At 43.2% G+C, this 20,138-nt stretch overlaps 1 protein-coding gene across 3 annotated transcripts; it reads left to right on the plus strand.

The window, feature by feature from the left end:
- Positions 1–201: 201 nt before the first annotated feature.
- On the plus strand, positions 202–19,538 carry cxxc5a (CXXC finger protein 5a). Of its 3 annotated transcripts, none has more exons than XM_086012242.1 (3): positions 202–473; positions 7,698–8,701; positions 18,550–19,538. In XM_086012242.1, the coding sequence occupies exons 2-3, from the start codon at positions 7,907–7,909 to the stop codon at positions 18,592–18,594; spliced, it is 840 nt and encodes a 279-aa protein (XP_085868368.1). In that variant the 5' UTR covers positions 202–473; positions 7,698–7,906; the 3' UTR covers positions 18,595–19,538. The 3 variants fall into 3 exon arrangements, with proteins under 3 accessions (XP_085868368.1, XP_085868367.1, XP_085868369.1); XM_086012241.1 differs by lacking the exon at positions 202–473 and adding an exon at positions 955–1,298; XM_086012243.1 differs by lacking the exon at positions 202–473 and adding an exon at positions 955–1,298 and having other exon boundaries at positions 18,553–19,538.
- Positions 19,539–20,138: the final 600 nt, after the last annotated feature.

The following is a 20,138-nucleotide window of genomic DNA, read 5'->3' on the forward strand; positions in this document are numbered from 1 at the left end:
AGCGGCGCCTGCGCGTAATTACGCACTCGGTGGCCTTTGACTTTAGTATTTGCCAAGTGAGTGTCATGTTTACGAGCCACAGAGAATATTTGTTTGCAGGGAGGGTGGTTGGCCACTGTCACGGTTGGTATCGCTCAGCCCCCCCCACAACCCCCCACCCCCTCTCCCTCCTCAGCTGCTATGTTCCAGCAGTGGAGCCTCCATCGCGCGGCTCGATCGATTCTCATTGATTGTCCCTGACGAGCTGCTCCACTTTCTAGCCAATGTCAGCCAGACTGCGTTCGGGAAGGAGAGAAACGAAGGAAAATCTCTGCCGCCCTGGCGGTGTCATGTCCACACACTTGGGCTGAACGCCTGCCAAGCGTCCGGGACAGTCCGAAGAGGCGGACTGGACTCTCCGGCGAGAGGCTGGGAAAGAAAGACGGAAGGTCTGGGCGTGGGGAGTGGATTTCTGGAGCGCATTGATGGCTGAAGTGAGTTCACTCGTTCGCGGTTTTAATGAAAATGATGCACACTTGAGTTGAGAACTTGATGAAAAAAATAGTCTACAGTTGATTCTGCTCGGGGCATAAATTAGTGTATGTTTTCTATCTATTTCAAAATGCTGCTACATTTCTACGCAGCGCCTAAAAGGTGTAAACGATTGCTTGTTTATTCATCTAGCCATTTACATATACCTTGAATTGATTTTAATTATATTAGGTATTTTCCATTTGCATGTTACTTCTTCAAAGCACTTTCAATACTCTCTATTCACGTCAACCTATATGTGTTCTTATTAGTCCATCGTGGTGTGGACTGTGGACCGTGTGTTCCTTAAACAAATATTTTTTTTATTTTAGTGGGTAATTTTCAAAAGTGCTGCAATGACCGCCAGTCGGTGTCCTGTGTCGCGCCGCGCCAAAAGTCCACTTCGGGATTTCCTCCAACCTCCAAAAATCTATGAAACGTGTTTGCATGTTCCTCTCGGCGAGTGGGGTTGTAGAGGTGGGATCGCGAGGACCGGAGAAGGCTGGCTGGCTGGGGGGGAACCCACGCGCCCGAGCCCCACGGAAAGTCCGCCTTTGCCAAACAACTGACGGTTGAATGTTTCTTTATTCCTCCCATGGTTTGTTGCGAGCACACGGACACGCTGCCGTAGGCTACTCGTGGAAGGAGGAGGGGGATACGCTTGTCTTTGCTTCCCGCTTTTGGGTGTTTTTTTTGTCACCATTGCGCACGACAAGGCTGAGAAACGAAACGCTCGGACTGTGGGAGCTCCCCCCCCCCTCACCCCTCCTCTACTCGGATCTGCTCTGGTAGGTGCCAATAATACGGGCTTGTGTTTACAAATAATAACATTGAATGGGAAGTGCGGCTGGCGTGGGATGGATGTTTGGAGGCGGACGAGTAGACTATACTTTGTTAAAGTCCAAAAAGTTGGCTGTCATCTCCTCCACAAAGCCCCCCTAAAAATGTTGGAACAAGCTGGCACTGCGGGAGCCGGTGCCGCAGATGGGCTTCCGTGCCCCAGACAAAAGCGCGCTCATTTCCCAGCAGCGACTCCCGGTGCGTTGTCAGGGCGCCACTGACGAGCTGCTCCCCACTTTGTCACGAACAATCTCGCCTTTATTTCCATGTGGCGGCGGCGGTGGCACGGATGCGCGCGGCGTGATGTGGAGCAACAGAAAACTTCAACGATTCTCTGTGTATGTGACGGTTATGGAAACGTTTAGTACCCACCGCCCCCCCACCCCCCCACACACACACCTCAAACACAAACAACCAACATTAATGGTGCGTAAAAACAGCCAGGAAGTGAGCTTCTTCGCATTCCAGATGGCACCTTCTCTCTTAGCTACGGCTCAGTGTGCTTTTGTCCGAGCGCGAGCAAGTTCTCAGGTGTCCTTCAACGCACCGCCAGCTTTCAGCGACACGAGGTGCGGTATTCACACAGCTCTAGGTTGTTGGTCTCCAACTTTGTGTGCGTAAAATGCAGGAGGGGGCGCAGCACCGGATGGAGGCTGTGCGTGTACTCGTCTAATCGTTGTCACCATGCTTTTTAACTTCCTCTGCCTGCCTATGCGCGTGTGTGTGCAGGAGGTGGGAGGAATTGAAAATGTGACGCTCGTCGTCGACAGCGCGTCTGCGGGGGGGGAGAAGGCGGAGGCGAGGCGGGGGGGGGGGTGATGGGGGTCGCATTATATGTGCATCGCACGCACTCATGCATAAAGTATTCTCGCGTCTCCACAAGTTGAATCACTTGCACAAGAGTTAGAGGCGGACTGAACCAGCGTCGAGGAGCAAGGAGGGGGGGGGGGGGGGGGGGGACGCTGTTGTTTGTTTTGAAATGCTGACTGCGATAACTCGCCACCTGCGCCCGCAGTGACGTCAGTTCCTCCATTTACTGCTTAATGCTCGAGAGATTGTGGGCAGGAGGAGGTCAATTGTCTAGTGGGGTGAATACGGATAAAGTCGTGGATTCAATCTAATGCGGTTGTGCTAATTTTTGGGTGTTCCCACACTCCATATTTATAGAGTTTGACTTTCCAGTTTTGGTTGGTCTTATTTCGACAGAAAACTTGAAAAGGGACACCATGGAGAGATGATTGCTCTGATGTCATCCTTTAAGTGCTTCTCATAGCCACTAGGGGGCACATTTAATGGCATCGGGGATTGTTATGATATGCTGAGATGTAACAAGCTAAATAGAACTACATCAGATGATGACGCTTAACCTGAAGGATGTGAGTTTGATTCCCAGCTTGAATTGAAAATGTCAGTTTAATGCGAGTGCTTGGAGAGTACCTTATTGACATCCCATATAATCAATAGACCTGAACCAAGATGCGGTTATTAAGAGGGAGTTTAAGGCGATAGTCTATTGTCTGTCTGTTAGCATATATTACCAGATCATTTTAGCTTTATCTCGAGTGACGTGATCAACCATCACCCCTCGCCAAAAATGCGGAAGATGTAAACACGGGCACGCTCTACACCGCTTTTGTCCATCACCTATTGATCAGTCGACCGTGTCATCAACTGAACGCCCACGACAGCTGCAGTGTCATTACGGTGAGGATCGGAAGGATGCGTACATGACGTCAGACTGAGGAAGAAAGTCTTTAAAAAATCAAAACATTGCAATGAGACAAATCTTCAAGCTCTTGAGCAGATTGAGAGTTGCAGGTGAATGTGGAATGAAATGTGCAGGTAGCCTAATGTTGACAATCTCCTCTGATAGTCCAATTGATAGCTTTTTATTTTTCAAGATGTTCCACTGTGTCATTTTTACAGTAAATCATAAACAAAGCTCGTGACATTTTTGAATCCTATTTAAAATATTTTAACATTGTATTCATAATCTTGGGTACGTATGCCAAACACAATCATATTCTTTGTGCGAATACTATTTGGATGTGGCAAGTATGATGCCATTGCCAGAAGCTGGCAGTTAATCCACAAAGGGTTATGTACCTGAGTATTTCTTGGCCCAGCTGTAACTTTCTGGAGCCTTCACCGGTTGCCTGGCAACTGAAATGGTTTGGCACGAAAATGTCGTAAACAACAAATTGACGTTTTACTTCTCCGCTACGGAATAATTGAGACACGAGTTGGTAATTAGGGCGCCGGTGGGTGGAGTCACTACTCCCGGGTAGAGCCGCGTTAGTTGTTTGAAGTCTTAATGTTAACTTGGCTAACAACTTTTTTGTCCGCAGTAGTGACCAGAACTCACACAAATACGCCGTGGCGTGACCGAATTGACTCTTGGGTATGAGTGTAACGTGCAGCGATGCTTTGATTCGCAGGGTCACGTCACGCATACACACCCATCTGCGCAATTGTGGAGGCGCGGGGTCGGTCGTTGACCCATATTGACCATTTGGAGCCTTTATATCGAGAGTAGGTCTGTACGCCTTATTGGTTATCCACTATTGACACACTCTGCAGGAAAGAGACAATGAATATTTAGAAAAATGTTCTAAACAGCGGATATGTTTGTTTGAAGGGCTTTATGTGTGCCTACTAATTACACAGCTGTCAATTTAACAGCAACCTTCAAACATGCAAAAGCTTCAAACGTGAACCGCGGCATCAAGTGTGTGACACAGGAAATTGAGTCAAAGCGCCTCGAGTACAAAACGACACTAAATTATCTAGTTTCATTTGGCATTCAGAAGCGCAGGAGCGACGGTTGTGGTTTAGGAGGCAGTTCACATTAGGACAGCAACGCCTTCAGTTGGTGACGCGGTGAGAGTCTCGAAAGAGCCAGGACGCTCGGTTGCTTAGCCCGAGACTGCGTACCACGTTCAAGGTTGATGGTGCCGAGATTATGACCGATGGAATCGCGTGACCGCTGATGAGGTGTGAACGTGAAGCTCTTATAAAGTACACAAATACATCAACACGTGATGTTGAAGACCAGTGCGGTGTGTCGCTATTTGGCTTAAGCTTGGTTGCAACACTGAATATAAAACTCGAGTTCATTTTAAATGAAAATCTTCGCTTGTGTTGTATTTTCTAAACAGTTTTTTTTCCTTGTAGAATTAGATCACAAACTTATAAAGAAACAGACTACAGTTTTGCTGTAGTATGCATGCCAGGCCAGTAGTTGGCAATGTAACTAATTATAAACCAGATCATTTTAATGATGGATGAAGCTGTTACCGTGATTCATTGTGGATTATTTATCAAAATGTCGCTAAATTGTGATAATTGGCACTGTAAAAATAATAATAACATTTTAATTATTGATATACTACTTTTCAATTGAGCCAAGGACGCTTAGGATGTATTGATTGTACTACTCAACTACACTCAATCAAAACAAATGACATATGGGAGTGTGTCTTATAAAAGTATCATTTTCAGGTCTAACAAATGTCCAGTAACAAAAACATTATCACCCATCTCAAAGATGATCTTCTAAATTGTCTATACTGTAAAGTGAATGAGACCATAATTTACAGCGGGAGCATGCTTCTCTATTGAAAACGACTTAAAAGGGAGCACTTGAGGTCATAAACTCTTTAAGATAATTAGAATGCGGTAGTAAATATCTGGCCATTAAAAATAATGAATACGTAAGGCACATGAGAAACGCGCATCGCTATTCAGACCGATAAGGTTAGTCAATTACGTTTACACAGTGTGTGTATAAAACCAGTGGCTATCCTAACGTTCCATTTATTTGTCAAATTACTACTGATCTTCAGAGGAAACGAGCCAAAGTGTCGCCGCGTTGTTGTTGTCAGTCGGAAGGTGTTGCCTGGACTGTCGCAGAGCAAGTCAGCAGTATCCAAAGTGCTGCGTCACGTCCGCACAATCAATTAACGCTCTCAAACAACCGCAGTGACAATACGTGTCATTCGAAGACAAAAGTATGGCGTCATCACTCGGTCGGCCGCGCAAAACGGACGGCCGGCGGAATTACGCCGTTGCGCGAGATCAGAGATTTTCTTGAAAATGTTTTCATGGGTGTTCACTGCCAGTTTTGTCACTTTGTAGATGACTTGAGAACTCATTTATTCTCCTGATTGATTATATGCCAATTCATTAATCTTGTGGAACACTCAAGGCTTTTAACACGTTTACTGTATTTAGAACATTGATGAAGCGGCCGGATCAGAGCTGGATATTCTCCCAGGCCTTGATTAATCAAGAAATAGCGCTGGGCAAGTGCCCAAGCTCGCCCGATTTACTTCTACAGATGCACAGCTGCCAGAGTGCAAGTCAGAGTGTGTGAAATTCAAATGTCTATCAATAACTACTTAGCTGCTTTTAACTACACGAAAGTATTCGGAAATGACCGCTAAACGTGTCATTTTTCTTGTCTCTCGTTATAGAAAGCCCACACGTATCGCTCTGCGATGACTTGCAGCGCTTTTATGCGTTGGCCCGCAACAGCGCAGAGCACGCAATTAGTGTTGAGATGCTTAGGGGAAACCGGACCCTGGTCAGTGCCGTAGTGGGAGAAACTGAAACTATGGGGCCGAGGGGCTGTGGAGCTGGCTCTGGTTCGCTGGCGCCACATCCCCCTGAGCTGGTGAGAATGTGGGGGCTGTGCTCTTGCCTTTGAAGCTTTACCTCCCACTAATTCTGGCCTTCCAATTTCCACACACTGCACAGACACCCCCCCCCACCCCCCCGACCGCCCGCCCGCCCGCCCGCCCGCCGTCCTCTTCCCCTCCTTTTCCCTTTGTTTCCCTTATAAGGAACGGCCCGGCCATTTCCTCAGCTTTTCTGTGGGAGGTGGTGCAATTGTTTGTGAACACGGACAGGTCAGGAGAATACGAGCATAGTTTGCCTTTTCATAGATGAGCAGCCACAGGAATCTCGAGCCAAGTGGATGAATGCATCTGTGTCCAGTGGGGAGTCTCGCCCTTACCTGCCTGACCAATTGTCTTCTCCCTCACGATTGTTTGGTCCAACGACTGCCAAATTATATTACATTTGACGGGATGGGGAATGATTTGCAGGAAGTGAAATTCAAACCAAAAACAAACAAAAAAAAAATCATAGATGTTAGGTATTGTTGAAACTATTCTAGCTGGTCAGGTTAAACTTGACATGTGATGACTGTTGAATCATCCGAAACAATCAAAACGAAGCCTTGATAAACGAATACTCGTGGGTGTAAATCGAACTGAGCCGTATCGTGTCGAATTGAATCGTAATCCTACTGAATCGAAGTGTCTTGAATCGTTTTACTTTAAAATAAACGGTCCTTGAATCGTATTGCACCCCATGTATCGAGATACGAATCGAATCGTCTTTCATTGGCGACGCACATCCCTACTAATACTGATATGCTCTTTTTTTTTTTCTTAAAAATTTTCTGTCTTTGCAAACGTGATAATGATCAGTTTTGAGGTGCTGAATTGAACAATCGTAGTTTGAAGTTGTGTAGAACTGGACTGCATCATAATAGGAGCTCTGTATATCATTTTGGTGACCTTAAAGGGAAGTCAACGCAAACCTTTTTTTTTTTTCAAGAATATATTCTATGCAAGCCCACTTGTTGAAACGGGGCATTCTGATAAATATTGCGTTTGTGGAATAAGTGTTAATCCACTCGTTTTTAGCCATCTCTGGGGGCGGCCATTTTGTCTTCTGTCGACCGAAAATGACATCACAACTGCTCACAACGACCAATCACAGCACAGATTCAGAAAACAGATCAGCTGTGATTGGTCGTTGTGAGCAGTTGTGATGTCATTTTCAGTCGACAGAAGACAAAATGCCCCCCCCCCAGGGATGGCTAAAAATGAGTGCATTTTGCTGCTTAATTTATATTCCACAAACGCAAAATCAATCAGAATGCCTTGTTTCAACTAGTGGGCCTGCTGTGAACATATTCTTGAAAAAAGATTGTTTGTGTTGACTTCCGCTTTAATCAGTTAAATAAGTCAATATTATGACCACAAATTGAACTTATCGGGAAATGAATATCTTTCTGGCAATGCCAATCAAAACCGAGCATTATTTTATCAGTAAAGGCAGAATATTTGATACAACCCAATAGTATTGGATCTCATTACGTCCTGCAAGTAGTCATTAGTTTTGGCTGGTCGGTTCACGTTGAACGTCTCAGCAAGGATGCTGTCACGTTACCTCAAATGGGAGCATTTCAGAATGTGTTGAATTTGTTGTCATTTGATGAACCGAATTGGATTTTGATTAATTAGCACACCGCTCTCTTCTCTCCATGTGTTAAGGTTCCAGATGGCCCATGGAAGAACGTGGATGAGGGCTTAGTTGTCGAGCAGGCAGAAGGCCTGTCTGTTGTCGGTTGGCTGACTAGTCCATCAAGGAGTGGCACCGCTCTCACCGGGGCACAGAACGGACCGAGCAAAAGTACTCCTCGCTCATCCCTGCCCCCTTTCCGCCCTCACCCCCAACCCAGGCGGATCATACGCTCTGGACCATGTCTAGCAGGCTGTCCCAGGGGGGCCGGACTGAGGACCTGGAGCGGAGTAGCTGCAAACAGGACTCTCCTGTTATAGAGCGCAGGAACCGCAGTGGCATCATCAGCGCACCCTTGAACAGGAGCCTTAAGAACTCCCGCACCCTTTCGCAGTACACAGCGGTCTCCTCCGCCGCTACCAATGGACACAAAGACAATCGTGAGACAAAGAGCCACACGGCCAAGCCTCCACCACCTCCGCCACCCCAGCCCACTGTCTCGGCGCTGGCGGCGGCCAAGTTGGACCGGACCCTAGAACAGGTTCTGGAGGGACAGAATGGCTTGCTGCACTTTGCCCAGGCGGCCGCGTTATTAAAGCGGGCCGGTATGGAGCACATGCTTCTGCCTGGGGGCATGGGAGTGGGAGTTGGCGGAGGGGATGCGGGCTCGGGGGCGAGCGATTTGGAGGGTACGTCTGTCACGGACGCCGTAGGTGGTCCCGTTGACTTCCCATATGGAGTAGGGGGCGGCTTCCCCTTCAACCCGGGTCTTTTCATCATGACGCCGGCTGGAGTGTTTCTAGCGGACAGCGCGCTGCACATGGCCGGCCTGACCGAGTACCCGGCGCAGAACGAGCTGGCCTCTGCGATCAACTCCGGAAAAAAGAAGCGAAAACGTTGTGGCATGTGCCCACCTTGCCGGCGGCGGATTAACTGTGAGCAGTGTAGCAGTTGCCGGAATCGCAAGACGGGGCATCAGATCTGCAAGTTTCGGAAATGTGAGGAACTGAAGAAGAAGCCCTCTGCTGCTTTGGAGGTAAGAAGGCGTGGTCACTAAATATGCCATCGCTTCGATCAGGGGTGTCAGAGTCATTTTTGTCGCGGGCCATATCGTAGTTATGCTTTCCTTTGGAGGGCCGTTGGGACTATGAACCCATATACATGTATGATCGCCTTATATTATCCCATCACATACACAACAAATTGACGGAGAGTGAAGCTTTTTAAATCGAAAGCTAGTTAATTGTTTTTTCAACAATTTTCCCTTCATTTTAAAAGGGGGGGGGCGGGTGGCAACAAAGAAATCTTGCAATGTAGTATTTCTGTTAGAAACAAGTCGACCCACATGATTTGCCTACGCAGGCCACATAAAATGTCACGGGCCGGATCTGGGCCCCCGGGCCTTGAGTTTGACACCTGTGTCTTAGATTATGTAAATAGATGAATAAAATAAATAAAAACAGGCCAAAAGTGTGATAAAACGTTTTGATTCTGTGAATCTACATTCCAAAAGTGAGGAAATAAAGAATATTTGTGTTATCCAAACATTTTTGTGTAAACAAGCACCCAAAACAGAGACGATGATGGCGCGTCGGGTTTAGGTGAGCGGCGCCTCGGGGTGGGGCAAGGAGTTGTGACAGGTGGCGTGCGGTCTGTGTACCTCGCCCATCATCCACCGTTGAGTTGGTTCATTCACAGGCTGGAAAAAAAGCGACCTCCCGTTTTGGGCATTTTCAGTTTGGTCACGTCCTGCTTACACATGCATGGTAATATTTTGGCCAAAATGCGCGGAAAAATGTAGCGTTAGTTGGCAACGCGATGGTAATTGTGTACAGTATGTGTTTGTGTGTAGGTGTACATGCGTGCGTAAGTACGTGCGTGTGCATGTAATGTGGTCCATCTGGCCTTGGAGCTGTCATCTGGAGCACCAGGTGTCAGCATGGCACACGTGCCCCCCTCCCCCTCTTTTGCTGCCCCTGTCCTTCTCTCCGGTGACACTCCCGCTCGTGTAAATGGCCTCGGAGGAAAAAAAAAACAAAAAAACGAAACCAAAAAAAAAAAAAAAAACGCACTGCCCTTTACCTCCGTCGCTCTCTGCGGCTTAACCAAGCATGGCTGCGGTGACAGAATGACCGATCATGAAATTAATTTTGGCAGATGTTCCAATCTAAAAAGAAAATGAACGTTCCTTATCAGCTGATGAGAGAATCACTTACTTTGAGAGAACACAAAGACCGCTTTGTGCGAAGGAAGTAGTGCTTGATTATGGGCTATTTAATGAGTCTAAATATGCATAATGTGGACAAATGAATCGGGACCCTGATACTTACAGTAGAGGAAGTGAACATGTGGCTATCACGCCTTAGTAGTAGTTCCTCCTAAAAATGTTTTATGGGGTTGAGCTCAGGCCAGGGCTCTCGAGTTCTTCGACAACAAACTCATCCAACTATGCATTTATGGACCTCGCTTTGTGCACTGCGGCACAGAAACGGGGCCCTCTACAAAACTCTTAACCACTACGACAGCGAGCATTGAATCGTTTTTTTTTTTTGTTTTTTTTTTTGAACAAGAATTAACATTCGGGCCGGACGTTTGTTACTTTAGTTCAACCCTTGATTGATTGATCAATTAAGAAATGTGTCCTAAGCCTTTTGTTTAAATTGTATATAATGAGGCTTGTCTTTATGGCGAGTGCCCTTAAAAACGGTTGCTGGCAAGTGCTTTGCCGTTGAAAGGCACATCACCTCATGGCGATTTCCATATACCGTGCGACTATTTTACTGTAACTAGGCGGGATTTCCGTCTTAATTGATGATTTGCAAAGTGACGGGGGTCGTGGTAATTAACCTGATGTTCACACCAGTGATGCCAGACCAACAAAGGGGCTTGAATATTCATGAGCGCTGATGTTGATATGGGTCATAGCGTCGCTCGCAACGTCACAGTCGAACGACGCGTCAATGATATGAAATAGACTTTAACGATATCATAAACCTGCAGAGTTTAATAGTTGTCTAACAGGCGGAAGCATGAGGGTTTATTTGTTAATTACAGAAATCTATATTCATTTAAATCCCATTTGTCATCATATTCAAGGATACCTGTGAAGCATATGTTGCTCTTTATGTCGCATGTGAATTTAATTAGATACATTTAGCGCAACAATACTTTAATGAATGTTATTGAAGGATTAGGTTGTGTTATAATCCTCTACTAATGACGGGGTGGGGGTTTGGGGGGGGGGGGCATCATGGCGTTAACAGGGCTGCACTTCTCTTGCGTCGGTTGTAAAACAATGTAGCTGCCGTAAAGTCATTGAGCACAGAGTTAGACTAAACAGACACCGGTGTCACCCAAGATGAAAAATGAGGGTCAAGAGGGTAACATTGTTGTGAGAAAGAGAAGAAACAAGTTAATGTGATGTGATTACATCATACAATTTGCACACACAGAAAGCGCCTGATGACCTACAGAAGCCGCAAAGTTGCCTCCTTGATGGAGTAGTTTTTTTTTTGTTTTGTTTTGTTTTATTTGCCTTGAAAAGTTCAGACACTCGTATTGAATATTCCAAACGGTTTTCTGACACAATTCAAGAAATCGCAAATAGCTACTTCACTGTCACGTTTACGTTTGTGAATAATATAGAAGTGCTTCACAATTGTGTCTCTGTAATCATACGATGAGGTGATTACACATTCGTCCATTCGTGGTTTTCGCAATCATAACTGCAATGTGGCATGCCGCAAAACTTAATTTTACACCACTGTATCTAATGATCATTTATTGATCGGCGTTCTTGACACATGATTTCTCGGAGGGGGAAAAAACTCTGTTTTCAAAATGTTCTTAGTTCAAGACGTCGCTAACAGCAGCTGTTCCACAGTTGTGTCATTTGTCGGTGTTTCGCACTTTTTATTTGTCAGCGTGCATGCATCTCGCGGGCAAAACTAGATATCGTCTTAACTGGCTTTGTTATAAAGTCAACAGCTCTTGTCCTGCAGGTGTTTGGATCACACAACGCAGCCAGTCATCAGCACACGCCCAATGTCAAATGACGAGACGCATGACTGGTTGCTGCATTAAGGGAGAATAGTCTGTTTTTATTGCCGCTTGGTCTTTACATATTAAATGTAACTTTAGGCTAATCGTAGGAGGGCAAAGCCCTGCCTGCTGTGGCTGCTCGAATGGGTTTTCAGGCGTTAGCTAGCTTTTTCTGCTCAAGATCCAAACAAGAAATGAATACGTCATTTATTTCCATAACATCAAGATATAGTTTACATATTGTAAAGTTACGATAAACCTTTTGCTTAGCGATTGTGTGCTTGCTTGAGAAGCAATAAAATAGACTACACATTACTTAGTTACAGTACTTTGACAATTAGCGACCCCATAAAAACTGACCTGCGAATACGACCACTACTGCTATGCAAGCTCACTCGTGGGGCGCAAGAATCACTGAATTAGTTTCTCATTTTCCTATATTTAAGCACAGTGTTAATGTTCAATCTGTATGCTAGTTCTGCTTATTTTAAAAATCGACTTATCAGTTGATTAATTGATGAATCAGATTAAAAAAAAAAAAAAACATGCCTTCATTTCCATCTGTTCATTCAAAAATAGGACATTATTTCAAATTGACAGTGCAGAAAATACACAAACATAAATTATTGATGATTCAGTATCTGGTTTGATCCTTAAAGTAAAATAGGCAACAATGTTAATCATTGTTTTCCAAAGTAAGAGCAAATTATTTTCATTCAACGCAAAGATAATCAGTCCGCTTTCATGAAGGACTTCAGAAATCTGAACATTTTTACTGCTCAGGATTTGACAATTTTACATAGAAAAAATAAAAAATAAAATAAAGGTATGTAAATGATTAAATGAATTGTAGTCAGTATTGTGGTACTTGGAGGGCTACGTAATTTTTGAGGAGGAACTTGGTGTAAAAAGTTTGAGAACCACTGGCTTTTGGCCCCATGCAGTGAAATAATCGGCAACGGTACCTGCACCACATCGGCAACTTCACTGAAGAATCCAACATAGTAGTTTCTGACGGCAAGGCAGAGGTAATAAAAACCCGCCAAACTGCCAGCACAACATTCGTAACAGCTATCTTACGGACTAATTTTCATACATAGGAAGATAAAAGATTTATTTGGTTGTGTAATTTCACACTTGATGAGTGGGCAGTCACCTCAGACCCCCAACTATTAATATAAAATAATTTAAAAGCCTAATTTCCATAATGTGTCCCCTTTAAGATTCAGGGGGAACTAAAAGGTCAAGGCCAAACCATAACTGATAGATTTTTTTTTAAACTCAAACTTAACCTTATGGTGAGTTGTTTGGATGTGATTCTTGAAATTGTTTCCATGCAGTTGCATGAAACGTCGCAGTCTGACTTTACCGCATTTGCATGAAAAGGTTGTCGAGCGTGCCTCCAAGATGCCTCTCGGCATACGCGTCGATACACAAGCTCGGTCCGGCGAGCGAGGTGCTTAATTTAAGGGTGTTGACGGCGGCTCAAAGGGGAGCGTAAAAATCAGCAAGTGAGGGGGAGTTTGCATGCAGAGGCCTTTGCCACCTCGCCGCTCGCTGGCGCAGAACGTCTGGATTTATTCTGAGAAGGCAACGTTTGATAGAGACATGTGGGAAGGCATAGCTGTTCGGGCTTGTGTTGGATATGTGAAAACCTTCCAGTTGTGTCAGTCTCTGCAGTGCTGTTCATCTGTTAAATGCATCGCAACTTTTCATGATGACATTAATTAGCATTGTGGTTGCTAATAGAACATCTTAGCTGTTTGCAGCTACGTCATGAGACGACAGTATGGATTCTCTTCCGAACGGTTTTATAGCGTCAGGAAGTTTTCATGCGCCCAAAACCTTGGACAGCAGAGGCTCATGCAAAGTGACAGGCATGCCGACTGGCACCGAGACACATGTGGGACACGTGGACATATTGGGCAAGCTACTAAGCAGACTGAGGGATGCGTTACGTCACGAAGAATCGAGGATGAAAGATGGCTGCGAGGAAGAACACCGTTTACAATTTAAAAAAAAATCGTATCCAACTATAGACATTGATTTCGTAAAAGATCCTCATCATGCATTTGTTTTTTGACAGTCCAATATTACATTGCAACCTTTGCAGCATTCAGACATGCAACCCAAGATTACAGTGGAACCTCTACTGTTGAACACGATTTGTTGTAATTTGACCTAAAATTTGTTTGGCGATAAGAATAATGGAAATAATCCGTTTTGAGGTCAAACTGTTGCAATAATTAAAGTAAAAAAAATATCATTTAAACTTTCTATGTTTACTACTGTTCTTACATAGTAAATCCGATAAACTGTACACATTTAAAGTCACTCAGTCTTGACTTGATTAAAGTTTAAAAAAAAAATATTGAAAAAACGTTTTTCTTTTCATTGCAGGCTTGCTTCACTCACCTCATACAATCGTGACACACACACACACACACACACACACAAAAGAATTCGGCCATTGTTAAGTAATGTGGTCAGTGACGTGACGTTACACACATCTTATAAAACACATATGTCATGCATGGCAATGCCTTGTGTAAAGAAAAAGGGAAATTCTACTATCATAACCGAGGAAACTGTTGATGTGTGGGAAGACAGCTGGCAGCTGGTGGTCAATTTGTGTTTTTGTTCACTCGCCTTATACGTTTCCCGCTCATTGTGAATCTCAGGCAATGCCAAAAGCCAGATTCACAGCGGCTTTAATTGGCTAAAAGGAATTTCTATGCGTAGCAACATGCACTTTACTCTGAAATGTCATTACAAGTTGAAATTAGCTCACTGTAGAAGCAATTAGAGAACAGAATACAGAGTAATGCCCACTTTCTTGTGATATGGTAGACAAATTGTTTTGCGATGCTAGGACAAATGTGCTCATCTTGTTTGGGGAAAAAAAAAAACATCGATTGGAGTGATTGGCTACTTCACACCCACAGATCCCATCTGCTTGAACCGGTGCAATCAGCGATAGCGGGGAAAAAAAAATTCCCCCCACCTATTTGCTGCCATTTCCCATTGATTGCACACGGTTAATGAGGAAATACAGCAGTTAAAGTTCATCTGATGAATGTGTTTTTCTCGCCACGTATTACGACACACTAAATCCAGACCTTACCGGCTTTTTGACATCTGTGGCGCCGCCAGATGTTGCCGCTTGTCCTCCTGGCTGTCTCACCGACTAAGTGCTTCTGTAGAAAGGTCGTCGCAGAGACACATGAGGGGTTAACAACACAGATCATAAAATGATTCTAGAAATATTCTGCCTGAGAGTCTTACCTTATGGTTCATATTTACCATCACTTTAGCCAGAATTAATCTATATATTGTTGGTGATATTTTTTTCAAACGATTAACACAAGCAAATGAATTCCCCTGTAACATTTGGTTGCATTTAAGTATGTGGGCGTGGTGTGTTGTATTTGAAATGTACAAATCTTTTCTGACTAGATGGAGTGTTGTAGGCTGTCTTGATTACATTTTGAAGTGCTGAACTAAACAGGTAGTTTTCAGGCAACACAACATTTAAGTATACGCCACCTGATGTGACAATGCAAGCAAGAGTGACTCATCAGAAATTATATGAGGTATTACTTCAAAAAGAATTATTATTGTAGTACACAATGTAGTATGGGCATCCTATTATTATTACTGAGAACAGACTGGGGTGTACTGCTAGCTAACAGGATTAGGCAGCTAGCAGGCAAGGCTAGCTTCCAGCTTTTTTCTGTCAAACATGATCTGAAATGGCTGTAGGTAGTGACTTCATTTTTGTTCACCATTTGAAATGTGATTCACAAACGTTTTAAGTAGTGCAAATGTGTTCTTTCTGCTTATTGTTGTCCTAATTTGTTCTCACCTGCTGGCTCTTTCTTAGTTGGACAAAGGACCCGAGCAACCGGGAAAGGCTGCCTTTGTATGTGCCTGAGCGGCAAATTATTTTAACAATTTTTCTAGTCAGACGATTTTTTTTCTTCTTAGCAGTACAGAAATAATTACGTCAGAGTACCGATTATATTCATAGGACTGCCAGGATTTTTAGATGTAACATGAAAGCAACACAACAATAGTCAATCTTTTTTTCCTCCTCCCACAAAGTATAGTTAAGTGATGTTTCACAAATGGAGAACTTGTAGGGTACTCAGCATGAAAAAAAGTATTTTTAAACATCAGCAGAATTTGTACTGCAGTATCCTTAATAGTGAAGATAAGCGTTTCAGAGAATGGATGGATGAATACTTTGCCAAACTGATTTAGAAGTGGCCGCACGGGGTTGTTTGCATGTTGCAGGTTTGCCTGCTCCTGTTGTTTTTTTTTTTTGGGTAGTCCAGCTTTCTTGCATGTCCCAAAACCATGAATGCTAGATTTATTGAAGGCTCTAAATTGCCCATAGGTTTGAATTTAACAACTGAACAATTAATCAAAGTCAAATCAACATCGCAATGTAGCACAATACAATTTTTAAATCACAAAGACTGCAAGATAGGAAAACAACAACAACAGTCTCTGCCTATCCTATAAGACCAAAACATTTATGTAGAATCAATGTGATTCTTGATTGAAATACACATTCATTTATTGTTTGGGTTTGCTAGAAAATTACATGGCAAGAGAACCTTGAAAGAATGATCACATAATTAATATCAATCATTATATTGAGGCGAGGAAAAAATTGCAATTTGAGTCTTTGTCAAAATCATTCAGCCCTAGTGTGAATATTATCTATAAGTCCCCTGCAATTGGCTGGTGACCAGTCCAGGGTGTATCACGTGTCAACAGTCAGGAATGGTGGTTCATCTGCGAGTTCTGTAAACATGCAGCTCATAATAACATATTGAATATCCATCCATCCATTTTCTATGACTCTTATACTCATACTCAAGGGTTTGTGGGTGAGCTGGGGCCTATTCTAGCTGACTTTGGGCTACAGGTGTGATACACCCTGGACTGGTCGCACCCGTCAGCCAATCGCAGAGCACATGAAAAACATTCACATTCACACCCAAGGACAAATTAGAGTCTTCAATTAACTTAAAACCGGATTTGAAGCTTTTTATCAGTACCGTGTGAGACAGATATGCTAACAGGCTGTGCCACCCGTATTGGAAAATGAGAAATTGAATTCAATTTGATTTTAGTTATAGGTGCAAAAATGTATGCATTTGGTTTTTGCTGTTTAAGTATCTTGAAGTAAGGAGAGTTTTAATGTTTACAGTTGCGATCTTATGGAATGTGAGTCTTTGAATGAGAACCAGGTCTTTCACTTTTGGTACTAAACAGGTGTGATTGAATGCATGGTTGCGCATCATTTTATTTGCATGCCAGAATCTTTAAACCATCCCCTGTCGGGAGCGATGAAAAACGGGAACCTGAATGCATCACACATGAAAATTTCTGTATGGTGTGACTTCAGGGGTGTATTATCATGCCAGCGTGTGGAGGTGTGTGACTGTACTTGAATACATTTTGCCTTTGGTGTGAGAGCGTGTGTGCGTGTGTGGGCGCAGGAGCTCTTCCTGCCTCGCTCCGGGCTGAGCGGGTGACTTAGACTTTTCCGGACGCTCGCCATACTGATAGTGTCTTTGTCCGGCCTGATTGGCGGACCTTTGCACAGCCTTGCATCGGTGTGCATGTGTGCCACTCCCGTCGTGCAGATAGCCACAGCGAGGGATGTCGGAGGGAGGTTGCGGCGGTGGTGGAGAGCGGCATCGTCGTTAATGATGGCGTGGGAGAGCGACGCGTGTGGTGGCTAAATAATAAATGTGGCCTATCGGTTTTTGTGTGAAGCCTTTTCCTGCGTCTAATGGCTCATACACATTTCACCACTCACCCTGAGAGTGGCATGTCATTTATAAACCAAAATAGCAAGCTAGCAAAGGTTTGACTCTCTAAATTTGGAAATCTGAGTGCACTGAAACCAACAAAAACAATAACATTAAGTTACAGTAATCCAGCATGTTAAAAAAAAATGTGTTGCTCCAAAGTCAAATATAAAAACACTAAGTTTGCAATAATATTTTTATGGCTTGTATTTAAAACATAATTGCTCCTCCCGTAGTGTGTACAGTGAGAAGACAATAAAACGTAATCCTTAAAAAAACATCATAATGTATGCAGTGAATATAAAAAGTCTACACACCCCTGTCCAATGCCAGGCTTTTGTCATATAATGAAATAAAACCAAGATAAATCATTTCAAAACACACAACACAAACACAACAACCCGTCACCAAAAGAACACCATACCTATGAAGCATGGTGATGGCAGCATCATGTTTTGGGACTGTTTTTCTTCGGCTGGATGTGGGGCCTGTGGAGTTTGCAGTCAGTGTTAGTACATAACCTTCAGGCTTCTGCTAGAAAGTAAAACAAAAAAATAAAAGCAGGAAAAGCTTACTAGAACATCTGAGCTGATGTGGGTTAAATCAGAGGCACTGCAGATGGTGGCGTGTGTGCTGACTCATTTCAAAAGAGTTTGAATGTGATTGCTTAATTTTGAGCAGAGCCACATTCCAGACCTACGAGGTTGTGTTAACTTGTGCAATCACATGATTTCATGACTTTCCTTCTTGAAAGGAAATTTCGTTGTACAGGTCAAAGGCCACAGGTCACATTAATGCTGGAAAAAGTTTTGAAATTATTGATCTATTTATGTATTAATTATTACGAATACCAGGTACCCGAACAGGGGTGTGTAGACTTTTCACATTTGGTGCCTGAAAACAAAAAACAACAAAAAACTGTAAATCTCTATAAAGTGCATTGCTTTTCATGAGTCATTTCAAACTTCTGTTTCTTTTTTTCCCCACTCCCCTTCTCTTCTTCTGTTTTTCCAAGAAGGTGATGCTTCCTACAGGAGCGGCGTTCCGGTGGTTCCAGTAGGACTTCTCCTCCCTTCCCGTACCCAAAGCTCTGCCATCAAGTGCAATGCCAACTCTTGGATTGTCTCCGGAAAACAGACACTGGCTAATAAATAAATGACAAAAAGGAGAAAAAAAAAATACTAAAGAAAAGAACAAAAACAAAGCAGAAAAAAAGATCTGTGGGGTAATGGATGCGCCTACTTATTCCTTGAACCAAAAATGAAGCGTGAAGAAAAGCATCTATGGAAACTTTAATTCCCTTTTCTATGTTTCCATTTTGGTACCTTTTTGTCCTTTTCCAGCAGCTTTTTTTCCATGTCGCCTGAACACTGAACTGTTTATTGCCAGAAGCAGAAATGATGGGCCCCAGTGTGGACAATCAATTAATTTCTGTGTTTGGTGTTAATGTTGTTCATGTGTGGAAAGATACAGTACTTGTGTAGAGAATGTACTTTTACAGCTATATATTTTAAAACTAGTGGCTAATGGCAAACATTCTTGTAATTCTCTACCATTATGTTACCGAAACAATGGTCTAATTTGACCATTGCCAAACGACAAAATGGTTTAGCAACAGATTTTCACATTCGGATGCTGTAAAATTCCACATCCAAACAGGAAACAGAAGCTGAGACTCCGCTGTAATGTCATCCGTCATCATCAGCCCTCGTCTGCATTTCCAAACTACTTACTTTGGCCCTACTGAGCATGCCCCATAGCATGCTATCCGGCCGATAGCGCTAAGAGACAGCACTTGCTCTGAGTCTACCCTACTGAACGCACTGAGACAAGTTTTGTTTTTTTTTGTATTTTTTTTTTTTGTATTTGTTTGTTTATTTGTTCTATTTTCATGATTTTTGTTACGTTGCCGGGTAGCTGCAGCTCTTAAGAATAACCAATCTTTGTATTTGTTTAGAAAATTGGACTGGTTTTTGTGAATAAAGAGGAATGCATGTATTCGTGTCGAATGTACACTTGTAATGTTTGTCAGCTTTTCGTGTTTTTCAAGATCAACTCCTTTGATTAAAAAAAAAATAAAAAATAAAAAATACACTACATTATATCCTAGAGCAGCAAAAAGTCCAGCCAGTCTATAAATCAAAATTCGGCCCTAATTTTTCTGGAAAAAGTCACACAAAATCTAGGTTGTCACCCGTAATCAGTGTTGAGGGTATTGCATTTTAATATTACATTTGGTTAACCTCTTACAACGTTAAAATTGTTGAGTGTACGGACAGGGTTCTAAGTAACACATTTTCCAGTGGAGAACATGGAAACTCCACATAGGAAAGCATGAGCTGAGAATCGAACCGTGAACCTTAGACTGTAAGGCTGATGTGCGAACCACAATTTCATCATGCAGCCCACAATTCAGTCACGCGCTAAACATCACAACACCAAATCTTTAATGACAAATGTAAAAAGAAGTTAATTACTGTCAATATTAAAATTTAAAAGTAAAGTTAAAGACCTTGATAGTAATGGAGATAACTTTGCATAAGATTCAGTTTGGCATAACTCTTCTCATCATATTCTTTACATCCCGTGATGACAAGTGATACA

The sequence above is a fragment of the Filicampus tigris genome, chromosome 17, assembly GCF_054856515.1.
Source record: "Filicampus tigris isolate MCC_2025a chromosome 17, RoL_Ftig_1.0, whole genome shotgun sequence".
NCBI lineage: Eukaryota > Metazoa > Chordata > Actinopteri > Syngnathiformes > Syngnathidae > Filicampus > Filicampus tigris.